Source organism: Pongo pygmaeus, chromosome 21 (genome assembly GCF_028885625.2).
Source record: "Pongo pygmaeus isolate AG05252 chromosome 21, NHGRI_mPonPyg2-v2.0_pri, whole genome shotgun sequence".
Lineage (NCBI taxonomy): Eukaryota > Metazoa > Chordata > Mammalia > Primates > Hominidae > Pongo > Pongo pygmaeus.
The window spans coordinates 39,043,929-39,067,221 of NC_072394.2; the positions used below are offsets into that span (position 1 = coordinate 39,043,929).

The window sequence follows — 23,293 nt, forward strand, 5'->3', positions numbered from 1 at the left end:
GCACTCGGACGGCTTCGCGGTCGTCGATTGGCTGCGTGAGCACGTCGGCGGGAGGACGCGCGGCACTGCACCGCCCCTCCCTTCGCGGCGCCTGCTCTGTAGAGCCAGCGGAGCCGGTTAGCTTGGCCAGGTGCGAGGAACCGCAGCGCGCCGCAGGACCGGACCGCTGAGCCTGCAGCCGCCCCGCGCCGTGACCTACGACCCTACACCCCGACTCCCTTTGGCTCAGCCCGCGCGCCCCAGGCCCGGCCGGCGCGACGGGAGGATGAGCGGCGGGCGGCGGAAGGAGGAGCCGCCTCAGCCGCAGCTGGCCAACGGGGCCCTCAAAGTCTCCGTCTGGAGTAAGGTACTGCGGAGCGACGCGGCCTGGGAGGACAAGGTACGGTGGAGTCTGAATAGGGCGCGGGTGCGAGGAGTCGGCTGGGACTCGGGGAACGGGAAGACTGGCGCGGGCCTGCCCTCGTCCTCGTTCCGGCGCAATCGAGTAGGGCAGTGGGGTGGGTGGCCCAAGGGTGTCAGAGCAAACTTAGCGGGCACTGGGCGGACAGCTGGGCTTGGAGCTCCCCGAAGGGTGGCCTAAGGATGAAGCCCCCTAGTTATGCGGAGTTGGCGAGGAGCGGGGAGAGGCGTTGTCATTCGTGGGCAGGGTTTGTGCCTGAACGGGGAAAGGGAGCTGAATTCGATTTGGCCTCCGCCTTTTATGTGCAGTAGGGTTTTGAATAGGTTACTTGTTTTTCGAATTAACTAGCACAAACAGTAACAGTAACAGACTTCTACTGAGAGTGCTTTCTACATGCCAGGTGCTCTCCAAGCGGAATCTCATTTAACTCAGAATAACTCTGAAGTGGGGTACTGTGGTGCATTAAAGCCTTTTGCACATAGTGAGGCTTGCTAATCTTGAGCTGTTGTTGCTTGTTGAATGTAAAGGACCGAATACTTTGATAAGCATGAGTCAAGAGGGGAGACTGAGACCACCCACTGGGTGTGTGTGAGGTGTGGGGGTGGAGACACGCCACCAAATATGTGCGAGAATTGGTTGGGACTTCAGGACGTTCTTACTCTTCCCATTCGGAGGATGCTTCGTAACTCTGCTCCATGATCTGGAAGGGGCCATCACAAACAGCTTGATTCCAGGTAGCTTGAAAAGAGTATTATATTTGCAGTTATTTCTTTGGTTTTCTGGGCTGCCGAAGTGGATTTTCCTTCCTGAAGTTCCTGTAAGGGGGGATGGGAGGCACTTCCTGAAGGTGCCCTTGTTCTGCCCCCAGCCCTGCCCAGCTCTTGCAAAACCTGCAGTCTCTAATCTGCTGTGTCATTTCTTTCTTTTTTTGTATAAGGACTGGTTTCTGGAATCTAGGGCAGATCAGAAACCTGAGTCGTCTTCTGTGTTCTTCCATTAAACTTAAATATAGTGGCACCTGCCTCCAGCATTTTTGCTTCTAATCCGTATGTGCGGCCAGTAGCACAATTCTATCACAGTCATTTCATTACAGGCCATATTATATATGCATCTCTAGAATTTTGATTTAGAGCACAGATTCTGGAAATGATCGCTTAATGATGTCTAAATGTATCATTTCTTTTTGTTTTTTTTTTTCTTTTTTTTTTTTGAGACGGAGTTTCATTCTTGTTGCCCAGGCTGGAGTGCAGTGGCACAATCTTGGCTCACTGCAACCTCCGCCTCCCAGGTTCAAGCAATTCTCTTGCCTCAGCCTCCCAAGTAGCTGGGATTACAGGCGCCTGCCACAACACCTGGCTAATTTTTTGTATTTTTAGTAGAGACAGGGTTTCACCATGTTGGCCGGCTGGTCTTGAACTCCTGACCTCAGGCGATCCACCCGCCTCGGCCTCCCAAAGTGCTGGGATTACAGGCTTGAGCCACCACGCCCGGCCTCTAAATGTATCATTTCTACCACATTTTAGTATAAGTAAGAGGTGAAACAGGAAGCACATAGTGTTGCCTTTGGGGGGAAACAAATTTCCTGGATATGTTTAGCAGAAAAGTTTAATATTGCCCCCTCTTGCTGTCCTGTGGCACCCACCCCATATAATTCTTGCATTTTCTGTCTTTTCTACAGGATGAATTTTTAGATGTGATCTACTGGTTCCGACAGATCATTGCTGTGGTCCTGGGTGTCATTTGGGGAGTTTTGCCATTACGAGGGTTCTTGGGAATAGCAGGGTAAGTCTTGGGTATCTTACATTTTCATGGTATCATTTCTTTTTAAATAGAGGCTTTTTTTCCTGTTATAGGAAAGGCCATTGCTGCTCTGGAGCTGTGTGTGTGTGTGATGACTAAAGCAAAGAAGCAGCCCTACAGTGACACTCCTGGGTCTGGTGCACCACTCCTCAGGAGCATCTCAGGTCAGGCAGGTTACCTTCCTGCCTTCCTGAAGGCTGGGCCAGTCCATTCATTCATGGGTCTAAAGTGACCTCATACAAGAGGCTATGACATTACTTGTTCGTGGCATGCACTCTAGTTCTGCTGTGACCTTTGTACCTGTGCGAGTTTGGGAAGTAGGAACTTCTGTATTTGACGACCATTTCCCTTGTTCCTGGCACAATGCTTAATGTCCTAAACCTTGGCTTTGGTAGAAGTTATTTCAGGTCCCTCCATTTTGTTTTTTTGAGATAGGGCCGCACTTTGTTGCCCAGGTGGGAGCACACTGGCACCATCACAGCTGACTGCAGCCTCGACCTCCTGGACTCAAATGATTTTCCTGTCTCAGCCTCCTAAGTAGCTGGAACTACAGGTGTGAGCCACCACACCTGGCTAATTTTTAAAAATGTTGTAGAGACAAGGTTTCTCTACATTTCCCAGGCTGGTCTTGAACTCCTGGGCTCAAGTGATCCTCCTTTCTTGGCCTCTCAACGTGTTGGGATTATAGGCATGAGTCAGCATGTCTGGCATAGGTCCCTCTTTTTTTTTTTTTTTTTTTTTAAGACAGAGTCTCTGTCGCCCAGGCAGGAGTGCACTGGCGTGATCTCGGCTCACTGCAACCTCTACCTCTCAGGTTCAAGCCTGCCTCAGACTCCCAAGTAGCTGGGACTACAGGTGCCTGCCCCCATGCCTGGCTTACTTTTTGTATTTTTAGTAGCTACAGGGTTCCACCATGTTGGCCAGGTTGGTCTTGAATTCCTGACCTCAGGTGATCTGCCTGTCTTGGCCTCCCAAAGTGCTGGGATTACAGGCATGAGCCACCATGCCCGGCTCATTGCTGTTCCTAGCCCCCAATTGATGGTGAGCTGAGGGCAGGAACAGTCATCTTCATGTCTGCATCCCGTAGCAATAACAGACAGTGGATATCCAGAAATGGTCTCCCACTGGGAGTTATACAGGGGGTATGCTGTTGCTTGCTCAACTAGGCTATGAAGCAGCAGCTTCACATGTGTTTCTCCCATAGCCACACCCTAGCTGGAGCTACCTGGAGGCTCGTGTCAGGTCCTGTTTGGGATGGCTCAGCAGCCATTCTGTCTTACTTCAAGGGGCTTTGGAGAACTATATTACGTGTATACGTGTATATATATATATACACATACACACACACACACACAATATACTATATATATAGACTTTTGCTGTTGCCCAGGCTGTAGTGCAGTGGAACAATTTCGGCTCACTGCAACCTCTCTGCCTCTGGGTTCAAGCAGTTCTCCTGCCTCAGCCTCCTGAGCAGCTGGGATTACAGGCGCCCACCACAATGCCCTGCTAGTTTTTGTATTTTTAGTGGAGATGGGATTTCACCATGTTGGCCAGGCTGGTCTCGAACTCCTGACCGCAAGTGATCCGCCCACCTCAGCCTCCCAAAGTGCTGGGATTACAGGTGTGAGCCACCACGCCCGGCCCTGAGTTCTGAGTCTTCTAAGCTTTCAATTTATGTTTGGTACTTGTTCTCTCTTGCTCCAGATTCTGCCTGATCAATGCAGGAGTCCTATATCTCTACTTCAGCAATTACCTACAGATTGATGAGGAAGAATATGGTGGCACGTGGGAGCTCACGAAGGAAGGGTTTATGACCTCTTTTGCTTTGTTCATGGTATGTGTAGCTGATAGTTTTACAGCAGGTACTGTTCATTTCATGAGGTGTCACTCACAGGAGGGGACCCCACTGATTGAGTTACACTATGTGAGCAGGGTGCTATTTTTCTAAAGGCTTCTGAGGCTCAGGGCCATGGCCTGTGTTGAGCCACATCCCAGAAGATATGGTCTGATATACTGTACAGTCCCCTGTAATGTGTAAATCCAAGGCCCATCGTCAGCTTCTACATCTGATTCTCAACCCTGGCTAGATATTAGAAACTAGGAGGGCTGAGCATGGTGGCTCACGCCTGTAATCCCAGCATTTTGGGAGGGCAAGGCGGGAGGATCACCTGAGGTCAGGAGTTCAAGACCAGCCTGGCGAACATGGAGAAATCCCGTCTCTACTAAAAATACAAAAAATCAGTTGGGTGTGGTGGCGGGCGCCTGTAATCCCAACTACTCCAGAAGCCAAGGCATTAGAATCACTTGAACCCGGGAGGCGGAGGTTGCAGTGAGCCAAGATCATGCCATCGCATTCTAGCCTGGGCAACAAGAGGGAAACTCCATCTCAAAAAGGAAACTAGGAAATATTTTTCATAATAGCTAAAAAGTACAAACAGTCCAAATGACCATCACTTGATGAATGGATAAGATACTGTGTATCCATACAGTAGAATGTTATTTGGCCTTAAAAAGGAATGAAGTGGCCGGGCGCGGCAGCACTTTGGGATCCCAGCACTTTGGGAGGCCGAGGCGGGCAGATCACAAGGTCAGGAGATCAAGACCATCCTGGCTAACATGGTGAAACCCCGTCTCTACTTAAAAAAATTAGCTGGGCGTGGTGGCGGGCACCTGTAGTCCCAGCTACTTGGGAGGCTGAGGCAGGAGAATGGTGTGAACCTGGGAGGCAGAGCTTGTAGTGATCCGAGATCGCGCCACTGCACTCCATTCCAGCCTGGGCGACAGAGCGAGACTCCGTCTCAAAAAAAAAATGAAGATTGAAGTACTGATGCATGCTATATAACATGGATGAACCTTAAAACATCATGCTAAGTAGAAGAATCCAGACACAAAAGACCATGTATTGTGTAATTCCATATGCAGAATCTCCACAGTGAGCAAATCCATAGAGGCAAAAAGTAGATTAGTGGTTGCCAGTGGCTGGGAGGAGGGGACGGAGAGTAGCTGATAAAGGAAACAGGCTCTTTTTGGAGTAATGTTTTGGAATCAGTGGTGATGTTTGCACAACTGTTCCCATACAGAAAACCTCTCAACTGTACACTTTATTTTTTTGACACAGGGGCTCACCTTTTCACCCTGGCTGTAGTGCAGTGGCGCAGTCTTGGCTCACTGCAGCCTCTGCCTCCCGTGCTCAAGTGATCCTCCCACCTCAGCCTCCCGAGTAGTTGGGACTACAGGTCCCACCATGCCCGGATATTTTTTGTATTTTTAGTAGAAATGGGGTTTCATCATGTTGGCCAGGCTGGTCTTAGAACTCCTGACCTCAGGTGATCTGCCTGCTTCCGCCTCCCAAAGTACTGGGATTACAGGTGTGAGCCACTGCACCTGGCCTGTTTTTTTTTTTTAAATCATACTCATGGCCTGGCATGGTGGCTCATGCCTGTAATTACAGCACTTTAGGAGGCTGAGGCAGGCAGACTGCTTGAGTCCAGGAGTTCGAGACCAGCTTGGGCAATATGGTGAAACCCATCTCTACAGGGAAAAAAATAAAATAGCTAGGAATGGTGGTGTGCACCTGTTGAGTCCCAGCAGGACTCAAAAAAAAAAAAAAACCTTATGTGTCCAGACTCTAACCCAAACCAATAAAATCTTTTGAGAGGTAGTGCTGGGGCATCTATATGTTTTATTTTTTTTAAAAGAACCAAGAGATTACAATGGGTAGCCAAGGTTTGAGAATCCCTGCTTTGATATGCAGCTGACAAGTTATGATGGTATTTTCACATTGGTAGTCGCAGCACCTGCTAGCAGTGTAATATGCTTTACTTGAATCATTTCCACATCTGTACCTCAATTCCCTGGGCCTGGGGTTGCCATTTGGTAGGGGAAGAGCTTATCAGGAGTTCCTTTGCAAGTGCAGGAGGGCAGTCCTGGGTTCTGTTAGTGACAGCGTGATTTCAGTGAAATAATTTAGACCCCCAAGCAGATTGTGCAATGGATAGCCCCTGGAGAGTGCCCCGTGTTTACATTCTCATCTGGCATTTTTGTTTTGTGGAATCGGCCTGTGTTAAGCCAGATGACCTATGAACAGTGCTTGTCTCCTCACTAGGTCATTTGGATCATCTTTTACACTGCCATCCATTATGACTGATGGTGTACAGCTCCCAACTGCTACCTATCCAGTCCAAAGGACCCTCTTGATCATAGCACAGGAACTTGATCGTTGGGGAACCCCAGCCCCTTGGAACTTGGAAGACCCGTGTTTCCTGGACCGCGAATCAGTGTTTTGGGCATCAGTGTTTTCTGCAAGGGTTGTGACCTGAAACTTTTTAAAAACCACCCACCTTTGGGGAAGCATTTCTGAATTTATCCATCACCAACCATTTCTTCTTGGATACCATCAAGTAACAGCTGTTTGCCAAGTGGAGCTGTCATTTAATTTGATGCACCTCTGGATTCAGATGAAACATTAAATTGTCTTCCTCGATTCTCCATCAGGTGTACAGTTTTTAAACTATCAGTGGCATTTCAAGTCTTCTGAAACAGCATGGCTGTATGTGCGTGGTCCATAGCACAGTACAGGCAGCATCTAATAACAGTTTCCATTGTAGAATGTTTTCAGATGCTTGAATAAATCAAATCTTTAATTGAGAACCTGTTGATGATACCTGATAAAGCTTTTCCCACCCCACCTGTAGCTTGGGAACCAGTAGGAGCACTGGAGGTGGTGCCTCCCACTCCATCCCTTTCTTCTTCTCCGTGCTCCCTTAGCAGATCCAGCAGACCTCTTTCTCTTTATGGGGGCAGCAGGGAAATCAAGGGCTGGATTTGGTGTAGGCTGTGGTCTCCGTCTTGGCATTGTGGAGAGAGGGCTTAGCACCTTCTGATGCCCCTGCCCAGCACTGAGGTGCCTGGCCTCACTGCAGTGTGCTAGACTTAAGAGGTGTTATTTTGTATTTGGCCACAAGATGGCAAGACCAGTGTGCTAGGGAACGGTAAGCCACAAAATGAAATAGAGATCTGGGAGCTAGGTTGGGTGCCGTGGCTCACGCCTGTAATCCCAGCACTTTGGGAGGCCGAGGCGGGTGGATCACCTGAGGTCAGGAGTTCGAAACCAGCCTGGCCAACGTGGTGAAACCCCATCTCTACTAAAAATACAAAAAAAATTGCCAGGCATGGTGGTGTGCGCCTGTAATCCCAGCTACTCTGGAGGCTGAGGCAAGAGAATTGTTTGAATCCAGGAGATGGAGGTTGCAGTGAGCTGAGATCGTGCCATTGCACTCCAGCCTGGGCAACAGGGCAAGATTCCGTCTCAAAAAAAAAAAAGAGCTGGGGCTGTTGTCCTCAATGGGGGACATTTGAAGACCTAAACTGTCCGAAGTCTTTCTCTTTGCTCTGGAGGTCACGTAGAGGCTGGACCATCCAAGATCTGCTGCTACGGTAAGACATCATCTCAGCTTTCCCTTCTAGGCCACAGTCCTACCTTCTGAGGTATGGTGGTGGTCTCAACGAGACTTGTAGATTTTCTGAAAATGACTTTCTCGTTGACTCTAGGGGTTGTTTCTACCTTGTGGGTGGGGCCTGGTTAACGGTGGGGATGTAGAAAGGGGCTCAACAGGCAGGGCATCCAGATGGTACTGGAAACCCCAAACTCAAGAACTAACTAGGTCAGACCCCCAGGAGGCTTACTCTCTTTTTGGAACCCTGGCCCTGGTCCCACCTTCTCTGCACTCTTACTAGAGGTCACAGGTAGGATCATGGCACTGGGAGGAAGTAGGTGACTTCTAAGGGGCTAAGAGAGGAAAGAGCAAGGGTACAGGTGGGACCCTGGATGCACTTCTATGTCCCACCCTCCCTCCCTGAGTGCACAGCCTTGCCTCTGGGGTGCTCAGGAGGCTGAATTGGGGTTCTAGGTGTGCAGCCTTGGTTTCCCTTTTGGCCTCTCCTTTGGGCCTAGGCATCATCCAAAGAGATAGCCTCGGCATTCAGGCTGATGTAGGAGCTGAGGGACTCCCGGAGACCCTCACTGAGAAGAGACTCCTCCCCTGTGGCAGCTTCAGAAAACAGGAGGGAGCTGTGGACAAAGGAAGATAATTGGGTCAAGAAGCCTCTTCCTCCTCCCTGTACTCACTACACACAAAACTGCACTGTTCTCAAAACCCCTCACTCCTGCTGAGGACCTCACGGGGCTCCCCTGTTCCCTATCAGATCAGCTTCCCTAGCCCCACCTGCCGAGCCTGGGCCGTGCTCCAGGAGTTGAGTCAGTGCACTCTGGCTCCAGCTGCCAGGTGTCCCTGAGTGTGACAGGTACATTCCGGGTTGTGGGTTCCCAGGGGTGGGTCCTTCTAACTCTTGGTCCTGCTTTCATGTTTCCAGGAGTCCCCGACTTTACCTGTCCAGCTCTTTCCAGTTGAGTGGTGTCCTCTGCACAGTCACAGGTAGGGGTATATCCTTGCCAGGGAGCGGGCCAGCCCTCTGCAGGACACAGGGCTCCTTGAGGAGGCAGCAGATGTCATCCGCCAGCTCTGAGAAAGAGACCTCCATCCCTGACATGGCTGACTCCACCCTACTTCTCCCCAACAGCCCTCACCCTGACAGCCCTCCGCACTTGGCAGGGGGGGCATGGTTACCAAAGAGTGACAGGACATGAGCCCCAAGTTATTGGTTTCATGGAGACAGATGTAGTCAAAGGTCTTTCTGGGCTAACTTTTGGGAGACAATCACTGTATGATTTAGGGTGAGTTTATGGACCTCTTGAGCTCAAGTTTCTGGTTAGGAAATTGCTTTGGGAAGAAGAAAGCTAAGGAATGCTCAGTCTACTTCTACTCACTGTCTACTTCCACATGGAGTGACCTGCAGAAAACCCCTAATGAGTTTTCACAAGAGTGCTCTTCCCTCTCTGCCCCCTGACGCTGTGCCCAGTGACTGCATCTTCCAGTGTCTGTTGAAGGACAGGCATCAGGAAGTACAGCACACACAGCACACAGCAGCAGCACTGGGCCTGGTTCCTGTGGAGAGAACTCTGCCTGCTGCCAGGGGCTCTGAATCAGAACCAGAGTGGCAGGCAAGGTACTGACCTGAGCCTACACAGGAGGTCTGTGGCTTTTCTGCCAGGGCAAGAGGTGAAGACAGGGCTCCCAGCCTGCATTTCTTGGCATAGGGACTGGCGTGAAAATAGGGGAGGCCGCTCTTCTATCTATCTGAATACTCCATAGCAGGTAAAATATCCAAGGGCACCACTGCCTGCTTCTCCCCACAGACTATCCCAGCCTACTCCTGGAGCAGGGAAAGGCCATACCAGAGTAATGGTCCACCAGGGCCTGGAGTGAGGGGAAGGTGAGGCGCGGTGAGATGTACAGCCAGCCATTGTCAAGGCGGTGGATCCTGTAGTGTCTGATCCGGTCCCAGGATGCAGGGCGGCTGAGGCGGACTGACAGAGAGTAAGAGCCTGAGGAGAAAGGGGTCCAGGGGTGGCACTGAGGCCCTGCTGGGACTCGGCCCCACCCAGGCTGGGAAACGAAGATAGGCAATGTGGCCATGAGGCCCCGGCAGAAGGGAAGTGTCTGGGGCAGAAGCAGGACAAAGACTTGCTGTCTTGGTCATCAATAATACGTTCATAATAGATGGGGGTCTTGTGAGGGTGAAATCAAATCACACAACAGCCCTCAAGTACAGGGTCTGGCACCGTGTGAATGAACATTCAGCGTTGGCTGTTCTTACAAAGACTCAGATGGCAGATATGTTAGGATGCAAAAACACTGTCAAGAAGATGCTGGCAAGGAAGTGGCGAAGTAGGACCTCCCACCCTGCTGGTGGAAGAGAAATTAGTATGAGCCACCTTGGAAACAGTTTGGCATTAACTGGATGAGCTGAACATGCACGTACCTTACAACCCAGCAGTTCTTCCCAGGCACAATACCTCAGAAGCACATAAGCAATATGCACAGCGGCATTGTTTGTAAAAGTCAAAAATGGTAAACAGCCCATTTGTGCTCAAGAGTAGAATAAATTGTAGATTATAGAGTGTAGTGCTATACAGCAGTAAAAATTAATAACTGCTGCATATAAGCATAAGGAAATCTTGGAAATTAAGCAGAAAAACATTACAGAGCATACATTCAGCCTGATTCTATTTAAAGTTCAAAGATAGCCAACATGACATTATATGTTGCACAGGCACACACGGCAAAGTTCTGAAGAAAAGCAACTGAATGATTAACACAGTGAAGCATGAGAGGGGGCTACAAAGGGCTTGTTAGGTAATTTCAGCTAGCAAGTGGGCACATGGATGTCAGTTTTATTAGTGCTCCTCAACCTACATGTATACATTACATACACTGATGAATGTGACAGAGTTTCGCCAGTTTTGCATATTTCATTTTTTCATTTTTTATTTGATTTTAATTTTCTTTTTTTTTTTTTTTTTGGAGACAGAGTCTCCCTCTGTCGCCCAGGCTGGAGTGCAGTGGTGCAATCTCGGCTCACTGCAACCTCCGCCTCCTGGGTTGAAGTGATTTTCCTGCCTCAGCCTCCCGAGTAGCTGGGACTACAGGCACCTGCCACCACCATGCCCGGCTAATTTTTTGTATTTTTGGTAGAGACAGGGTTTCACCATATTTGCCAGGCTGGTCTCGAACTCCTGACCTTGTGATCCGCCCGCCTCAGCCTCCCAAAGTGCTGGGATTACAGGCATGAGCCACCATGCCCAGCCAGATTTTAATTTATTTTTAGAGCCATGCGCTCGCTCTGTTGCCCAGATGGCGTGCAGTGGCGTGATCGCAGCTCCTGGGCTCAAACAGTCCTCCTGCCTCAGCCTCCTGAGTAGTTGGGATTACAGGCGTGAGCCACCGTGCCTGGCCATATAAGCACATTTAAAATATTAAAACAGGCTGGGGGCAGTGGCTCATGCCTATAATCCCAGTTCAAGACCACCCTGACCAACGTGATGAAACCCCATTTCTACTAAAAATACCAAAGTTAGCTGGGTGTGGTGGTGCACGCCTGTAGTCCCAGCTACTTGGAAGGCTGAGGCAGGAGAATCACTTGAACCCAGGAGGCAGAGGTTGCAGTGAGCCGAGATTGTGCCACTGCAGTCCAGCCTTGGCAACAGAGCAAGACTCTATCTCTAAATAAATAAATAAAAAACCCAAGGCTGGGGACGGGCGCAGTGGCTCACGCCTGTAATCCCAGCACTTTGGGAGGCCGAGGTGGGCAGATCACCTGAGGTCAGGAGTTCAAGAACAGCCTGACCAACATGGCGAAACCCTGTCTCTACTAAAAATGCCAAAAAAAAAAAAAAAAAAATTAGCCAGGTGTGGTGGCGTGCGCCTGTAGTCCCAAATACTTGGGAGGCTGAGGCAGGAGAATTGCTGGAACGCAGGAGACGGAGATTGCAATGAGCCGAAATCGCACCACTGCACTACAGCCTGGGCAACAGAGCGAGACTCCATCTCAATTAAAAAGATAAACAAACAAGGCTGGGCAGAGTGGCTCATGCCTGTAGTCCCAGCTACTTAGAAGGCTGAGGCAGGGGGATCGCTTGAGCCCAGGAGGCAAAGGTTGCGGTGAGCCAAGATTGTGCCACTGCACTCCAGTCTGGATGACAGAGTGAGACCCTGTCTCAAAAAAAAAAAAAAAAAAAATTAAAGGTTAATGGGCCGGGTGAGGTGGCTCACGCCTGTAATCCCAGCACTTTGGGAGGCCGAGGCAGGCAGATCACAAGGTCAGGAGATCGAGACCAGCCTGGCTAACACAGTGAAACCCCCTCTTTACTAAAAATACAAAAAATTAGCCAGGCGTGGTGGCATGCGCCTGTAATCCCAGCTACTCGGGAGGCTGAGTCAGGAGACTCTTGAACCCAGGAGGCGGAGGTTGCAGTGAGCCGAGATCAGCCACTGCATTCCAGTCTGGGTGACAGAGTGAGACTCCGTCTCAAAAAAAAAAAAAAAAATTAGGCCAGGTGCGGTGGCTCAAGCCTGTAATCCCAGCACTTTGAGAGGCCGAGGCGGGCGGATCACAAGGTCAGGAGATCAAGACCATCCTGGCTAACCCAGTGAAACCCCGGCTCTACTAAAAATATAAAAAATTAGCCGGGTGTGGTGGCGGGAGCCTGTAGTCACAGCTACTCGGGAGGCTGAGGTAAGAGAATGGCGTGAACCCAGGAGGTAGAGGTTGCAGTGAGCCGAGATCGCACCACTGCACTCCAGCCTGGGTGACAGAGCGAGACTCCGTCTCAAAAAAAAAAAAAGGCTAAAAGTAAAAAGATGGAAAAAAGATTTATCATGCAGACAACCATAAGTAAGCTAGAATGGCTTATTAATGGGAGAATATTAGTGGGATATTAATATCAGACAATAGAATTCAAAAGACTGGAGTGCAGTGGCATGATCTTGACTCTCCACAACCTCCGCCTCTCAGGTTCAAGTGATTCTCCTGCCTCAGCCTCCCAAGTAGCTGGGACTACAGGCACGTGCCACCATGCCTGGCTTTTTTTTTTTTTTTTTTTAGTAGAGACGGGTTTTTACTATGTTGGCCAGGTTGGTCTTGAACTCCTGACCTCGTGATCTGCCCACCTTGGCCTCTGAAAGTGCTGGGATTACAGCTGTGAGCCACTGCGCTTGGCCAACAAATTTAAAAGGATTGAAATCATCAGCCTGAACAACAAGGTGAAACCCCGTCTGTACTAAAAATATAAAATTAGCTAGGTATGGTGGCACATGCCTGTAAATCCCAGCTACTTGAGAGGCTGAGGCAGGAGAATTGCTTGAACCCAGGAGGCGGAGATTGCAGTTAGTCGAGATTGTACCATTTCACTACAGCCTAGGGAACAAGAGTGAACTCCATCTCAAAAAAAAAAGAAAAGAAAAAGGTATCTAGAAGCCAGGTATGGTGGCTCACGCCTGTAATCCCAACATTTTGGGAGGTTGAGGTGGGCAGATCATTTGAGGTCAAGAGATTGAGACGAGTCTGGCTAACATGGTGAAACCCCATCTCTACAAAAAATACAAAAAAATTAGCCAGGCTTGGTGCCAGTAATTCCAGCTACTCGGGAGGCTGAAGCAAGAGAATTGCTTGAACCTGTGAGGTGGAGGTTGCAGTAAGCTGAGATCACGCCACTGCACTCCAGCTTGGGCAATGGAGTGAGACTCTGGGGGGCAAAAAAAAAAAAGGCTGGGTGCGGTGGCTCACGCCTGTAATCCTAGCACTTTGGGAGGCTGAGGTGGGTGGATCACCTGAGGTCAGGAGTTCAAGACCAGCCTGGCCAACATGGTGAAACCCCATCTCTACTAAAAATACAAAAATTAGCCAGGCATGGTGGCACACACCTGTAATCCCAGCTACTTGGGAGACTGAGGCAGGAGAATTGCTTGAACCTGGGTGTAGGAGATTGCAGTGAGCCAAGATCACGCCACTGCACTCCAGCCTGGGCGATATAGCAAGACTCTGTGTCAAAAAAAAAAAAAAAATTGGAGAGGCTGAAGTGGGAGAGTCACTTGAGGCTAAGAATTAAAGACCAGCCTGGTCAACATAGAGACCCACTCCCCATGTCTGTACAATTTATTTTATTTTTATTTATTTATTTATTTTTTTGAGACGGAGTCTTGCTCTCTTGCCCAGGCTGGAGTGCAGTGGCGCCATCTCGGCTCACTGCAAGCTCTGCCTCCTGGGTTCACGCCATTCTCCTGCCTCAGCCTCCCAAATAGCTGGGACTACAGGTGCCTGCCACCACACCTGGCTATTTTTTTTTTGTATTTTTAGTAGAGACGGGGTTTCACCATGTTAGCCAGTATGGTCTCGATCTCCTGACCTTGTGATCCACCTGTCTCGGCCTCCCAAAGTGCTGGGATTACAGGTGTGAGCCACCGTGCCCAGCCAAAAAAAAATTTTTTTTAATTAACCAGGTGTGGTGGTGTGAGCCGATAGTCGCAGCTACTCAGGAGGCTGAGGCAGGAGAATCACATGAACCCAGGAGGCGGAGGCAATTATCATGCCACTGCACTCCAGCCTGGGCGACAGAGCGAGATTCCACCTCGAGAAAAAATAAAAACAATGCCGGGCGCGCTCACGCCTGTAATCCCAGCACTTTGGGAGGCTGAGGCGGGCGGATCAAGAGGTCAGGAGTTCAAGACCAGCCTGGCTAACATGGTGAAACCCCGTCTCTACTAAAAATACAAAAATTAGCTGAGCGTGGTGGTGGGCGCCTGTAATCCCAGCTACTCAGGGAGCTAAGAATCACTTGAACCCAGGAGGCAGAGGTTGCAGTGAGCCGAGATTGTGCCACTGTACTCCAGCCTGGGCAACAGAGCTTGACTCCGTCTCAAAAAAATAAAATAAATAAAGAAGATACAGAAGAATATAATTTGAGAGACCTCTGAAAAGTATGGCAAGATTAAAACCATAGAAGTTACGGAAGACAGGCAGAGTGGAAAAAAGGATTTGCTTTTGTAACTTGATGATTAGGATATAGTTGATAAAATTGTTCAGAAATACCACACTGGCTTTTTTTTTTTTTTTTTTTTTTTTTTTTTCTGCACCCTCTGCTTCCCAGGTTCAAGGGATTCTCCTGCCTCAGCCTCCTGAGTAGCTGGGATTACAGGCGTGCACCACCATGCCTGGCTAATTTTTGCATTTTTAGTAGAGACAGGGTTTCACCTTGTTGGTCAGGCTGGTCTCGAACTCCTGACCTCGTGATCCACCCGCCTAGGCCTCCCAAAGTGCTGGGATTACAGGTGCAAGCCACCGCGCCCAGCCAGAAATACCACACTGTTAATGGGCATAATTGTGAAGTGAAAAAGGCCCTTACTAAACAAGAGAGGTAGCCTGCTGGATGGTAAAGTAGTCGTGGAGGTGGATCTGGCAACTTTACAGGTTACAGAGGAAACTTTGGAGGTGGTAGAGGTAATTTTGGCCGTAGTGGAAACTTTGGTGGAAGAGAAAGGCTGTGGTGGTGGAGATGGTGGCAGCAGAGGTAGTTATGGAGGAGGTGATGGTGGCATCAGTGATGGTGAGCCTGCTTATAGCAGTAGATGGGGCTGCCGTGGTGGTGGAGCAAGATATGAAAACCAAGGTGGTGGATATGGTGGCGGTGGCAGAGGATATGATGGTTACAATGAAGGAGGAAATTTTGGCGCTGGTAACTATGGTGGTGATAGGAACTATAATGATTTTAGCAATTATAGTGGACAACAGCAATCAAATTATGGACCTATGAAAGGGGGCAGTTTTGGTGGAAGAAGCTCAGGCAGTCCCTATGGTGGTGCTTATGGATGTGGTGGTGGAAATGGTAGATATAGTAGCAGAAGGTTCTAAAAACAGCAGAAAAAGGCTATAGTTTTGTTTTTGTTTTTTTTTTTGAGACGGAGTCTTGCTGTGTCACCAGGCTGGAGTGCAGTGGCGCGATCTCGGCTCACTGCAGGATCTCTGCAGGAGAATCGTTTGAACCTGGGAGGCAGAGGTTGCAGTGAGCCGAGATTGCGCCACTGCACTCCAGCGTGGGTGACAGAGCAAGACTCCATCTCAAAAAACAAAACAAAACAAAACAAAAAACCGAAAACTGAACATCACTTGCTTAACAATGAGGATAAATGTAAAATTAAAATTTATTTTAAAAATAAGAACTAAACATTGGCCAGGGACAATGGCTAATGCCTGTAATCCAAGAACTTTGGGAGGTGGAGGTGGGAGAATCACTTAAGCCCAGCCAGGAATTTGAGACAAGCCTGGGTAACATGGTGAGAGTCTTTCTCTACAAAAAATTTAAAAATTAGCCAGGCATGGTGGTATATGCCTGTGGTCCCAGCTACTCCAAAGGCTGAGGCAGGAGAGTCGTTTGAGCCTGTGATGTTGAGGCTGCAGTGAGCCATGACTGTGCCACTACACTCCAGCCTAGCCAACAGAGGAAGACCCTGTCTCACTCAATCAATAACTGAACATTGGCTGGGTGCGGTGGCTCACACCTGTAATCCCAGCGCTTTGGGAGGCTGAGGCAGGCGGATCACGTGAGGCCAGGAGTTCAAGACCTGCCTGGCCAACCCATGGTGGAAGTTGCAGTGAGCCAAGATCGTGCCACTGCACTTTAGCCTGGGTGACAGAGCAAGAGTTGATCTCAAAAAAAAAAAAAAAAAATTTGCTGGGCATGGTGGCACGTGCCTGTTGTCCCAGCTATTCGGGAGGCTGAGGCAGGAGTATCTCTTGAACCCAGGAGGCAGAGGTTGTGGTGACTCAGCCTGGGCAACAGAGCGAGACTCCATCTCAAAAACAAAACAAAACAAAAAAAACTGAAAAACCACGATCACCTGAAAAAATGCAGAAAAATCATTTGACAAAATTCAACACCCTTCATGATTAAAAAAAAAAAAAAGCAGAAAATGATGAGTAGAATATGTTAGTTTCCTATTGCTGGTGTAACAAATTACCATCAATTCAGCAGCTTAAAATAACACAAATTATTCTTTTACAGTTCTGGAGGTTAGAAGTCTGAAATGAGTTTCACTGGACAAAAATCAAGGTGTCAGCAGGGCAATGTTCCTTTTGCAGTCTCTAGAGAAGAAATCCATTCCCTTTTCTTTTCCAGTTTCTAGAAGCCATATGCATCCCTCTGCTCATGGCCCCTTCCTCAGTCTTCACAGCCAGTAGCATCTTCCTGTCTCTAACTCTCACCCTCCTGACTCCCTCTCATAAGCATCCTGGTGATTATATTGGGTCCATCTGGACAATCCAAAATAATCTTCCCACCTCAAAATCCTTAATCACATCTGCAAACTCTTTTTGCAACGTAAGGTAACATATTCACAGGTGCTGCGGATCAAGACCTGAACATTGTTGGGGGGACGATTATTCTGCCTACCACAGAAGGGTACCTGATACAAAGCATCTGTGAAAAATCTACAACTAAGGCCAGGTGCGGTGGCTCACGCCTATAATCCCAACACTTTGGGAGGCCGAGGCTTACAGATCATCTGAGGCCAGGAGTTCAAGACCAGCCTGGCCAACATGGTGAAACCCCCAACTCTACAAAAATAGAAATATTAGCTGGGCATGATGGCGGGTGCCTGTAATCTCAGGTACTCCGGAGGCTGAGGCAAGAGTATTGTTTGAACCCAGGAGGCGGAGGTTGCAGTGAGCAGAGATCAGGCCACTGCACTCCAGCCTGGGTGACAGAGTGACATTACATCTCAAAAAAGAAAAAAAAAATCGACAGCATACTTAATAGGAAAGATTGATTATTTTCCATCTAAGATTGGGAACAAAGCAATAATGTTCTTACCACTTCTACTCAGTGTTGTACTGAAGGTCCTAACAAGTGCAATAAGACAAGAAAAATCAAAGTATATGGATTGGAAAATAAAATAATACAGCTGCCTTTACTTACAGATAATACAATCATATGTAGATAATTGTAAGGAATCTGCCAAAAAGCTACTAGAACTAAAAGTAAATTTAGCAAGGTGACCCAGAGTCAATATGCTTTGAGAAGTGTATTGACCCCAGTAGGGTCTCTGCTTCCTTTTCTTTGTTTTCTTTGCCTGACTGGGAGCCCTTTGACCTTTGTACCTTTATTTTTTTTTCTTTTTCTTTTTTAGAGACAGTTTCACTATGTTGCTCAGGCAGGCCTCAAACTCCTGGGCTTGAGTGATCCTGTTGCCTCAGCCTCCCAAGTAGCTAGGGATATAGGCGTGCACCACCACACCTGGCCTGTATTCTGTACCTTTGAGAAGAGTCTCTTCTTGAGCTGTGCTGTAACCCTGAAAAAATTCTGTGGCTGGGAATGCGCTAAATATTTGAAAATAGGCCCAGAAGGCCAACAAACCCAGCTGAACTAGTGACCAAGACCTTATAACTTTTGCATGGTTCTTGAACCACCCACCCCAGCCACTGTCACGACAGTTATTAGAATCAGAAAGGGTAGCTACACTTGGGATCTGGTTGGTGGTCTCAGGGATAAAGAGGTCAGGAGTCATCCATTCCTGATTGCTTCCTGTCTCTCAGCCTCACATCCAGCCCAACAGAAAGCCCTGTTGGGTGTGGTCAGAACACAGCTAAGATCCAACCACTTCTCACCTGGACAGAGCCTGCTACGGCTTCCTGCGCGGCATCCTCTCTTTGCAGCAGGCAGGAGGGGTCAGGTCGTCTCACTCCCCTACTCAGAATCCTCCCTGTCACACTTAAAATCAATCCCAAGTCCTCTCCCTGGAAAGGCTCTGTGTGACCTGACTTTAAACTCCCCACTCCCCTCATCCTGTCTTCCCTGGCCGCCTGCTGAGGACGCGCCTCCCTGAGGCCTGTGCTCACACTTATACCCTGGCACTCCGTGTCCTCTGAATGCTGCTTTATTTCCTCTTGGCACTTATCACTCTCACACTCTTTTCTTATTTGTTTACTGTCCACGTTGCCAACTAGATTGTGGGCAGGAATCTTGCTTTTCATACTGCAGAATCTCTGGTGTTTTGAACAGTGTCTGGCACAAAGTCAGCACACAGTATCTATTTGTTGAATGAATGACTGAGTCTCTGTGATAAACACTCGGACGGAGCCACGATTACAAGCAGTTTTAAGGAGAGCTCATCACCATTTGCACTCCTACTGTCTGTGAGCACAGATGGTGTTGGGAATGATTCTTGAAGGCCTATCATTGCGTGATTTACAGCAAACACATATTGAGCATTTACTAAGACCTACCCTTCCCTGAGGACAGAGGACCCACCCAGTGCCAGCCCTTAGCTGAAGACGGAGTGCTGTGGGGCACACAGGTCCAGGTGACTGACAGGGGAGCAGGTCACTAGGGGTGATGGGGAGGTGACTTTGGTTCTGTCCTTGGAACTGATGCTACAAACAGCCTGAATCTTCCTGTTTGGGGGACAGTGTCTCCCAGCTCTTCATCCTCTCTCCCCCTCTCAACATGCATAGGTGTGCTCACCTGCTCATTCATTTATTCAGTAAACATCTGCTGAGCACCCACCACATGCCGGACACTCTGCTCTGGACCCAGACACAGGTATGAAATCATCACACTCGGGGGAAATAAGTGCTGTCTTGTCAGCACATCCACAGCTGGGATTTTCCTTAATGGTCCTCATTTCAAGTATTTATTTCCTGTATTATTCTCATCAGACCACGTACCCTGATTTTTTTTTTTTGAGATGGAGTTTTGCTCTTGTTGCCCAGGCTGGAATGCAATTGCATGATCTCAGCTCACTGCAACCTCTACCTCCTGGTTTCAAGCAATTCTCCTGCCTCAGCCTCCTGAATAGCTGCCATTATAGGTACCTGCCACCATGCCTGTCTAATTTTTTTGTATTTTTAATAGAGATGGGGTTTCACCATGTTAGCCAGGCTGGTCTCGAACTCTGACCTCAGGTGATTCCCCCGCCTCGGCCTCTCAAAGTGCTGGGATTACAGGCATGAGCCACCGTGCCCAACCATGATTTTGTTTTAGGAAGTAAATTTAGCCAGCTGTGGTGGCTCACGCCTGTAATCCCAGCACTTGGGAAGTCTGAGGTGGGAGGATCGCTTGAGCCCAGGAGTTCGAGACCAGCCTGGGCAATAGAGTGAGATCCTGTCTCTACAAAAATTTAAAAGTTAGGCATGATGGTGCACCCCTGTAGTTCCAGCTACTCAAGAAGCTGAGGTGGGAGGATCACTTGAGCCTACAAGTTCAAGACTGCAGTGAACCATGATTGTGCCACTGCACTCCACCCTGGGCAACAGAGTGAGATCCTGTCAAAAAAAAAAAAAAAGCTGGGTGTGGTGGCTCATGCCTATAATCCAAGCACTTTGGGAGGCCAAGGCGGGCAGATCACCTGAGGTCAGAAGTTCGAGACTAGCCTGGGTAACATGGTAGAACCCTGTTTCTACTCAAAATACAAAAATTACCTGGGCCAGGCATGGTGGGTCACGCCTGTAATCTCAGCACTTTGGGAGGCCAAGGTGGGTGAATCACTTGAGGTCAGGAGTTCAAGACCAGCCAGGGCAACATGGCAAAACCCTGTCTTTAAAAAAAAAAATACAGCTGGGCGCGGTGGCTCATGCCTGTAATGCCAGCACTTTATGATGCCAAGGCGGGTGGATCACAAGGTCAAGAGATCAAGACCATCCTGGCCAACATGATGAAACCCTGTCTCTACTAAAAATACAAAAATTAGCTGGGCGTGGTGGCACACGCCTGTAATCCTAGCTATTCGGGAGGCTGAGGCAGGAGAATTGCTTGAACCCAGGAGGCATAGGTTGCAGTGAGCCGAGATTGTGCCACTGCACTCCAGCCCAATGACAGAACAAGACTCCATCTCAAAAAAAAAAAAAACCAACAACACACAAAAATTAGCCGGGCGTGGTAGCATTCACCTGTAGTCCCAGCTACTCAGGAGGCTGAGGTGGGAGAATCGCTTGGGCCTGGGAGGCGGAGGTTGCAGTAAGCCGAGATAGTGCCACCGCACTCCAGCTTGGGTGACCCTGTCTTAAAGAAAAAAAAAAAAAAAAAGGCTGGGCACAGTGGCTCATGCCTGTAATCCCAGCATTTTGGGAGGCCGAGACGGGCAGATCACAAGGTCAGGAGATCGAGACCATCCTGGCTAACACAGTGAAACCCTATCTCTACTAATACAAAAAATTAGCCGGGTGTGGTGGCAGGTGCCTGTGGTCCCAGCTACTCGGGAGGCTGAGGCAGGAGAATGGCATGAAACCAGGAGGCGGAGCGCAGTGAGCCGAGATCCTGCCACTGCACTCCAGCCTGGGTAACAGCAAGACTCCATCTCAAAAAAAAAAAAAAAAAGAAGAAAAGAAATAAACCTATTATAGCTACAGAAGAGGTATTTTCAAGATACTATGGGAGTTGAGAACAAAAATTGACATAGTATGGGAAGGCGATAGCCTGGGAAGGGGATAGTCTGGGTAGGTGATAGTCTGGGAAGGCGATAGTCTGGGTAGGTGATAGTCTGGGAAAGTCCCATTGGAAAGAATGGCGAAGGATGAGTGTGAGTTTGCCGTGAGGAGAAGCAGAGGGCAGGCTTTCCAGGTGGAGGGAGGGTTATGTGTAAGGATGCAGCAGTAGAAAGAACAAGGTATGTTTACAGAGTGGCTGGTGGGCAGAGGGTCCAGAGGGAACAGTGGAAGCTGTGGCTGGACGCGGGGCCTAGAGGAGGACCCACCAGAAAGAAAGGCAAAGTATAAGGTCCTAATTTCAGAAAGCTCCAGGAGGCTTAGGCAACATCACCTCCGGGACCTCTGGGGTCAGGTATTCCAGTGATGATGCTGGGAGTGAGGGATGAGGGATCAGGTCAGGAGCTGCATGTGAGAAGTAGGCCTAGCAGGACCCTCCTGAACCTTCTCTGCTGAGGCCTCTTAAGAAGCTTTAGGGATTGAATCTTGCACCCTCCACTGTCTGCACCCTGAGGACAAAAGCCATGACTTAGCAGGCCTGACTCGGAGGAGATGCTCAGTAAGTGTTTCCCGACTGATGGCGGACAGAGGTGAGTTCTGTGGGGGCAGGAACCATGTCTTGCTCATCAATCTCCCTTACAGTGCCTGACACAGAACAGATACACAGCAGGACAACCAAGAGGGGCTGCTGCTGGGGCCTGTCCCCAACACTGTGCTGACCTCTGCACAATCCTGTGACCTCCACAAAGCTTCCAGGCCCCCTTCACGGACCAAGATTTGGGGCCTGACTAGAGCCTGGCCATGGCTGTCCCAAGGCCTGTCATATAGCCAGGTATGCTAGAAGGACTTGGGAAGATGGGGTCTTCCCGCTCCAGACTCTGATTAGTGTTCCTGGTAGCTCAGGGCCCCAGGCGTTCCTCCTTGGTCCACACACAGGCTTGAAGCCCGTGTGGAATTGGTGCCTTTGGGCCAATGAAAAGCTGATCCTGGCATCACTCACTCACTCGGTCAATGGCTAATTCCCATTATATAAGACAAGAGCATAATGTAAAGTACATTGTCTCTTATTACTTCATTCTGGGTTCCCTAGATTGGAACTCTGTTTTCAAACTCAAGAGAACCATAGAACCATCCAGAGAGCTTGTCCAAGAAGCAGATTTCTGACCTGTGCCCCCAAAAGTCTGATTCAGTTAGGTCTGCGGTAGGGCCTACGAGTCTACAGTGTCGACAAGTTCCCCTGATGAGTCCTGTACACTCAAGTCTGAGAACCACTGTTCTATGACGTCACTTGGGCCCCTAGAGTCACTGAGGTGTCAAACCACAGTAGAAAAGTTTACACTGTGACCCAGGACACACCTTATACAAAATCTGAAACAAAAGTTTTATGACACAATATTTACCCCAGCCATGGTCATGTTCTCTGCTCAATTTCACTACAAACACGCACTGGTCCAGACCCACTAAATTAGTGGGTTCTGACCCTGGCTACCCATTAGAATCACCTGGGCAGCTTTTACAGTATGCAGGCCACATCCCTGACCAGTGAGATCAGAAACCCTGGAGGTGGGGTACAGGCATCAGTGTTGATTTACTGAATTTATTTATTTATTTTTTAGAGACAGGGTCTTGGTCTGTCACCCAGGCTGGAGTCCAGTGGTGTGATCATAGCTCACTGCAGCATCGACTTCTTGGGCTTAAGTGATCCTCCTGCCTCAGCCTCCCAAGTAGCTTAGACAACACGCCCATGCCACCACACCTAGCTAACTTAAAAAAAAAAAATTTTTTTTTTTTTTTTTTAAAGAGATGGGGGTCTCCCTTTGTTGCCCAAACTGGTTTTGAACTCCTGGGCTCAAGTGATCCTCCTGCCTTGGCCTCACAATGTGCTGGGATTACAGGTGTGAGACACTGCACCTGGCCCCTAAACTGATTTCTTGACCCACAAATCAACCATGACCCGCAGGAAAACTTTACCTTTCCTGGAAAATTGGCAAATTTCTTCTTTTTTTCTCCCCCGCACTAACATTTTTCATCTTCCTCTTTGATAACAATAGCTGCATCCTGATCCATCCCCTTTTGGAATTGACTATGGGGACCTGGAGACCTTAGTCCCGGTAATTATGTGGATTTTTTTTTTTTTTTTTTTGAGACATAGTCTCACTCTTTCACCCAGGCTGGAGTGCAGTGGTGCGATCTCGGCTCCCTGCAACCTCCACCTCCAGG

The 23,293-nt window shown here is 48.9% G+C and overlaps 2 protein-coding genes across 6 annotated transcripts in view; one reads left to right on the forward strand and one right to left on the reverse strand.

The window, feature by feature from the left end:
* On the forward strand, nt 1-6,853 carry RAB5IF (RAB5 interacting factor). Of its 3 annotated transcripts, none has more exons than XM_054467241.2 (4): nt 1-379; nt 2,079-2,182; nt 3,908-4,037; nt 6,309-6,853. In XM_054467241.2, exons 1-4 carry the CDS (start codon nt 266-268, stop codon nt 6,348-6,350), a joined length of 390 nt encoding a protein of 129 aa, XP_054323216.1. In that variant the 5' UTR covers nt 1-265; the 3' UTR covers nt 6,351-6,853. The 3 variants fall into 3 exon arrangements, with proteins under 3 accessions (XP_054323216.1, XP_054323215.1, XP_063515304.1); XM_063659234.1 differs by having other exon boundaries at nt 67-379; nt 6,291-6,853; XM_054467240.2 differs by lacking the exon at nt 3,908-4,037 and having other exon boundaries at nt 6-379.
* SLA2 (Src like adaptor 2) overlaps nt 6,541-23,293 on the reverse strand; it is a 27,730-nt gene continuing 10,977 nt past the window's right edge. For 2 of the 3 annotated variants that reach the window (XM_063659230.1, XM_054467229.2), the window contains 3 exons: nt 9,498-9,647; nt 8,592-8,724; nt 6,541-8,273 (listed from right to left, as the gene is read on the reverse strand). In XM_063659230.1, coding sequence (XP_063515300.1) covers nt 8,153-8,273; nt 8,592-8,724; nt 9,498-9,647 — 404 coding nt within the window. In that variant the 3' untranslated portion in view covers nt 6,541-8,152. The remainder of the gene's footprint in view (nt 8,274-8,591; nt 8,725-9,497; nt 9,648-23,293) is intronic. The other variant, XM_054467230.2, reaches the window with a different exon arrangement.